The following is a 6,931-nucleotide window of genomic DNA, read 5'->3' on the forward strand; positions in this document are numbered from 1 at the left end:
TCAGGTTCTGGTACTGTCACACGAGGGTAAAAAAAGATTTTGGCACACACCACAAAATAAATAATATTGGGAAAATTCAATCTTTCCCACTGTATGAAAGTAAAAAGGAGCCCCTTGTTACCTGCAGTCTCCACTTTTTATCAAGCGTCCCCTTTCCCTTAATGCACTGCTGTCTGTCTGTCTGTCTGTCTACCTGCCTAGTCAGGAATCTACATATCTAAATCATGTAATCTGGAATTTTCCCCTTTGCTATGGCTTCTCAATAAAGACTGCACAGTAAAGGGAACACAGCAGCGCAGTTGTTTCTGTTAAAAGGGGACACACTATGGGCAGAAAACAGCAAACCCCAATGTCGGACAGCTGTAAAATCGTGTAGACAGGTTGTCATACAGCAGTGGGGGCTTCTCTGAAAGGAGCCCATTGCTAAACATGAAATCCACAGTCCAGGCACCCAGGGAAGGGGGAGAGAGGGAGCCTTACTCACATCCACTTGCACACACACAAACATCCACTTTCTGTTCCAGAGTGAAGTGGCCCCAGCCAATGCTCAGGCCACATGCTCTAAAGTGGGAGGGGCCTGCAGCTCAAGTGGATGCCAATCAAAGCATCAACTTCAAATTGTATCTGAAAGATCAGCCCAGGACCTAAGGGCAGACACATCAGTTGGAGCTCAATTGTTGATCAGATCACATCTAAGGGATTTAGAAGCACAGAAGAGCAGAGATTTGAGGGGGCTAAAAAACACACTGAGACACCCTAACGAATCCACACACCTCGTCCCTTTCTCTCATCCGAGCTCCCTCTGTACAACGCGCACAGTGGGAGAGGGACTCCGCTTCTACTGCTCACTTTTTGGCCCCGTCCTTGACCAATTCGCTCTTTTTTTTTTATTTAGATCAGTTTTTACCTCCCCTTTAAGATACATTTCTTCTCTCCTGTACTTGCTGTTGTGCGCGGAGTGGCAGCGATTTCCCTGCCGGAGAGACATGTCCTTCCCTCAGCTGGGCTACCCCCAGTACCTGAGCGCTGGCCAGGCTGCAGTCTATGGAGGCGAACGGCCGGGTGTTTTGGCCGCGGCAGCGGCAGCAGCGGCCGCAGCAGCAGCAGCCGGATCCGGAAGGCCGACAGGAGCTGATCTGGGCAGCAGTTCTACCGCGGCAGTGACCTCAGTGCTGGGCATGTATGCCAGCCCCTACAGCGCTCCCAACTACAGCGCCTTTCTACCCTACACCACCGATCTCACCCTTTTCTCCCAAATGGTAAGTAGCAGCCAGTAGCTAAATTGCATTCATGTGTAACTTGTAGCCCCTTAAGAACTCCCAGCACCCCCTGACAGCAAAAGACTGTGAGTACTACATACGTTTGATTTCACAATCAGACAGCTAAGTTCAGCCCAAGGCAAGCAACAGATCGCTGACTTGGTAAAGGTCGTACTTTTTGCACGATAGATTACAAGCTTCTCAGGGACTTCACCTCCAAATTTCAAGGGCCGCCTCGATAACTCTGCGAGCTTCTACTGAGTGCAGCAGAAAATGGTGCGAATACCAAAATCGTTGTCCGATAAACGCATCCCTGATTCCATTGCGCCTAACTGGTGTAATATCCTGTGCTTTAAAGTAAATACTGACAAGTCTGTACTCCATCCAGTAAATGGCCATTCTAATACTCAGGTGTGCTAGATGCAGAGTGAGGGAAATTGTTGTGGGCAAATAGTTTTATTATTGTCCCATGTAAAAATAATCTCGTAACAATAGATGTGACTGTGACCTTTTAATGACAGCGGGGGCTTCTCCTTAAAATAATTGTAGCCCTTTGTGCACAGTGCGCATATGTGTGTGTTTATTCACTCGGACATCATATTTGCATTAGGCAAAATCCATAATGTGTTTTACTTATTTATAATGATCTAGATCCGTGCTGTTAGTACTCTCTGCTCATAGCAGTCAAAGCAGACGATTTCACACATATTTGTGTGCAAGAATTGTGTTACACACACACAAAGACACAACGTGTTGGAATAACACTGGGGTCTTATTCCTGTTTGAAATATAAGCGAGGTAATTTAATTTTGGTGCAGCTAGAAGAGCCATTTCCCGGGTGTATATCTAAATCACTGATATGGAGAGGAATCCAAAATTCAGTACATCTTTTCTTTTCATGCTGAATGAGTAACTTTGTCTTGTTGCTAAAGGAAGCACTCAGCATGGTATATCACATGTACACATTCCTTGGAACTTTGTTTCCTGCTGAAGTTGGAAACATTTGCAGTCATGTAACAACATTGTCTTTATATTTCTATTCTACCTTTGGGGTGATGCGCCAAGTATCTGAATGTTAAATACATTTGAAGTGCTTCCCTGCCATGTTGGTCCAATATAATATCCTACCCGACCTGCCAAATAATACCCTAGCTAATGACGTGACAGAAAAGTTTATGAGGTTGCAAGTCTTAAATACCTTCACTCTCAGTTAAATGACACCCTGATTTGTTGCTTGGTTAAATGTGCTGAAGTTTTTTGTATTTCGGGTTTTTGTGATTTTGTTGCTAAGAAATTATTTCTCAGTTTAAAGATAACATTGTATTTTCAACTTGTTAAAATTAATTGAGCATATTAATAAAGGTAGAGCATTATGAAGGAAATTGTATTCATATGTTGTTTTGGATGATGATTCCTGTTGGCATTAAAAAAATAAGTTAATTAATAATGCATTATAAGATTCCTCTTACCATGGCACTACAGGACACACACGCTATTCTTTTAGATTTTTACCAGTAATCAAACAGCTGATAAACTCTCTGTTGAAAGTAAACCAAATTATTGTCCTGGAAACAACATTTGAATGTGTCATCTTGGAAAAGAGCTGTCTAAGAACAGATACATTTCTAAACATGGACAATAGCACACAAATAAATACGTTTATATCTATTTACTTTAAATATGAGTAAAATATAAAGACGGAGATTTTCCAAAAGGTTTGAAATCTAATGTGGTCTTTTTATTTCTGTGATTCTGAATTGGTTAATTCCGAGCAAATGATAAATCCTGTTTACAGTCCATTCATCTTAATAGGGCCCAGCAATAATGTGAGGCCTAATGAGGTTATTAAAAAGATTACATGTTATTTACAAACACACCTGATGAGATCATTATCATCTTTATCGGTTTAATGAGATGAATTTCATTAGTACGATTTGAAAATGTAGCTAAAAGAAATGTAAAATGAGACCATAACTTGAATACATTAATACACTGTATACTGTATATGCATTGGCTGTGAATGGAAAAAGTGGCTAATAAACTGTGTGGGAAATTGAATTTTCCCTCTGTGGATTTATATCTATATTTGATTTTATTATATTTAAATCATTCTTATTCAGTTTAGTGTAAAACTGCACCTGTGCAAACTCTGCTTGGACTATAGGAGCTGTTTGTTCAGGGGAATTAGATTTCCTGTAGTTTGCGCTTAGTGGTACAATGGTACAGTCGTGCACATCGCAGGGGCTGTTTGTACAATATATTTTCTAATAACAAATGACGATTTGCTGTGCTTTCTGTGGTCCAGAGCCTTAATTTACAGTCACTTGGGTTTGAAACAAAAGTGTCTGCATAGTTAGTTAAAAAATACCCTACAGGCCTTGTTATGTATAATTGGTGATTGATTGCTAATGATGGGAAAGTTTAAGGCCAATTTTGATCCATTTTTCATTTTACCATAAGTTTTTGTCATATGCTGAATTAAGGGGTCAAGTTAGACGAATGGATGAAATAATGTTTATATTTGCTTGTGTGTTCCAGGGATCGCAGTATGAACTGAAAGACAACCCCGGTGTCCACCCAGCCACATTTGCTGCACACACTACTCCAGGCTATTACCCCTATGGACAGTTCCAATATGGAGACCCAGGGCGGCCCAAGAATGCCACCAGGGAGAGCACCAGTACCCTAAAGGCTTGGCTCAATGAGCACAGGAAGAACCCTTACCCCACCAAGGGGGAGAAGATCATGCTGGCCATAATCACCAAGATGACCCTCACCCAGGTCTCAACGTGGTTTGCAAACGCTCGGAGGAGGCTAAAGAAGGAGAATAAGGTCACTTGGGGGGCAAGGAGTAAGGAAGATGACAACATCTTTGGGAGTGATACTGAAGGAGACCATGAAAAAAATGAAGATGACGAGGAAATAGATTTGGAAAGCATAGATATTGATAAAATTGATGACAACGACGGTGAGCAAAGCAATGAGGAAGAGGATGAGAAACTGGAGCACTTGAGACAGGGCGAGAAAGAGAGTTTGAAAAAGGAGAGTGAAGTGATGATTCCAAGTTCCGACGGACTTAAATCAAAAGACTCATTGTCCCTTGGTAAGGAAAGTTCTGATACCAGCAATACCAGAATAGTAAGCCCCGGTGGGCAGGGCAACATACAAGTGCCACCTCACAATAAACCAAAAATCTGGTCCTTGGCAGAAACAGCAACAAGTCCAGATGGGGCCTTGAAGTCTTCTCCTCCACCTTCTCAAGCCAATCACACATCTCCCCCAATTCAGCACCCAGCCTTTCTCCCCAGCCATGGACTATACACATGCCAAATTGGCAAATTTCACAACTGGACAAACGGGGCCTTTCTCACACAGAGCTCCCTGATAAACATGAGGTCCTTGCTGGGAGTAAACCCTCACCATGCGGCTCACCATAACCACCATCACCTTCAGGCTCACCAACAAGCTCCATTGTTAGCAACAAACCTGAGTTCCCTCAGCAGCGACAAAACTCCAGAACGGACCAGCCCCAAGCACTCAGGTAAGGTGGAAGGGTAGACATGCCTAGTACCTACTGATCTTTGCAATCTTAAACTTGTCTAGAGGGTGTCAGTTTTCTTCCAATGTAGCCTTTTAAACATTTAGCAATCTGACTCTAAACACACTGGTATGAAGAAAAGACCCAATGTAAGCCCCTGCACTGTGATGCAGTTAAACAACACCCAAGATACCATGACTAGAGTTCTAGGAATAGTGATAGTTGTAGTTCAGTTGCAAGCTGGAAAGCTACAGATTTCTCAGCAGCCCAGATTCAGGCAAGCTTGCAATGACTGTGAATGAGATAATGAGTAAAGAGAGGAGTAAATAGAAAGTGACCATTAAACACTTACTGTGCAGTGTTTCTGTTATTTTAACTGATGTCTTCTTTTCTTCACAGACAGAGAAAACTTACCCAGAACCGAATCTCCACCTCAGTTAAAACCTTCCTTCCAAGCTGTTCGTGAAAAGTAAGTATTCCTTAAAAACCAAGAGAAAAATGTCAAAAGCAGCCAGATATCATTAAAATTTGTATCGCTAACTTGTGTTTATTTCCTTCATTCCAGCACCCTTTCACAGCAAGAAGGCACCTCTCGTATATTGACAGCACTTCCCTCTGCCTGACTGCTAGAAGGAACGATTAAAAGAGACCTTACCAAAATATGGACACAAATGGGTATCTTATAAATGACTCCTACCCTCTTTTTGCAATAATGTGCTACACATTCAGACTATCGAATTTTTCTAGGCGGATCTCCCTCTTTCCGTGTTCCATTTCAGAACGTGTAAAACTAACCCTGATCGGATATTTTTTATGTTTCCCAAGTATTTGTGTTTTTTTTCTCTCTGTATATAAAGTGATCTCAGATTGTAAATAGCGCGCAAGCAAGAACTTGTCTAAATCATATATTTTTGTCTAATAAACTAAATGAAATTATGAAAAATCCTTACATTTCTGAGAATTTTTAAAATGATTGTTAGTTTTTTAGATGTCTCCCCTCTGAATCTGGTATTATTAAATGAGGGAATTTCTGAGTAAACCTTAGGACTTTTGGTTATTTTCACATACTTTAGCGCTAAGCTGACAATTTCCATTTTAATGTCATTCATTATGAAGTGAAAGGCTACGTTGAAACAATTTGTCATGGTTGATTTTGTGGCTAGCACTCCCACACAGGAGTTAGAACAATCTGTTCTCTTGTATAATTTCTTTTCAAACCCCAACCAACTGTTTTCTTTTTATTTAGATTTGGTTGAAATTGTTTTTTGAACTATGCTCATTCAAATATCGATTACAATTTAGCTTTATAGATTATAAATAATGAATCCCAAACACAATTGTTGATTTAATCCCTGAGGAGTGAGCACTTAACACACTGGCAAGTCCATAAAGTGGCAAAAACCTACGGTCCCCTTTACTTGTTCTATTAGGACTATCACAATATTTATCAGGAGATGGTCAATCCACTATAGTTTAAAAATTGCTGAGGGAAATATATATTTCAGCAGTATTGCTACCAAGAGTGTGCAAACGTATTTGTTAAAACATTAATCTTCCTTAGGCAATCTGTTAAAAATCTGTAATATTTTTGCAGTGTTTCCTGCTTTTTTAATTTCTAATTGAAAACACTAAACGAGCATTGAGGTGCTAATAAGATGCCAGATGGTTGTTCATGGTGGTAAATGGAATGAAGCAGCTGGGATAGTCATTAAGGAATAATGTGGAGACGCCCTATTAAAACAGAACTGTCCTAGAACAAGCACTTGTCGGAAGTAAGGCGAGATTTGTAAATAAAATATTAATGAAACACCCTTAAGAATCAGGTCGGTGATCATGGAAAAAACAAAGCTCACTTTATCTGCCCAGTTGTCTGTACAGGCGCAAACAAATTAGATCGCCCCTTGCTTATAGTCGTGTACAGTACATACACACAGTACTGTGTGGAGGACAAAATACTAATATAATTTCATCAAATAATAGTGGTTATGTCCAGCCTCATCATATGTCTTTCTTGTCGGTTTCTGTTAGCATGACAGTCTAATCCCAGATATGGTCATACAGTAATTATTTTTTCCAAAAATCCACGTTTCTGTGAAACAACCGTTACTGTTTTTGTTTTGATAGTGTATTATAA

The 6,931-nt window shown here is 40.5% G+C and overlaps 1 protein-coding gene across 1 annotated transcript; it reads left to right on the forward strand.

The window, feature by feature from the left end:
• Nucleotides 1–632: 632 nt before the first annotated feature.
• Nucleotides 633–5,740, forward strand: irx1 (iroquois homeobox 1). Its single transcript, NM_001201422.1, is given in 4 exon segments — nt 633–1,259; nt 3,798–4,800; nt 5,197–5,266; nt 5,363–5,740. Coding segments are annotated over 4 exon segments (1,404 nt in total). The 5' UTR covers nt 633–986; the 3' UTR covers nt 5,421–5,740.
• The last annotated feature ends 1,191 nt before the right edge of the window (nt 5,741–6,931 follow it).

Source organism: Xenopus tropicalis, chromosome 6 (genome assembly GCF_000004195.4).
Source record: "Xenopus tropicalis strain Nigerian chromosome 6, UCB_Xtro_10.0, whole genome shotgun sequence".
In the NCBI taxonomy this organism is placed as follows: domain Eukaryota; kingdom Metazoa; phylum Chordata; class Amphibia; order Anura; family Pipidae; genus Xenopus; species Xenopus tropicalis.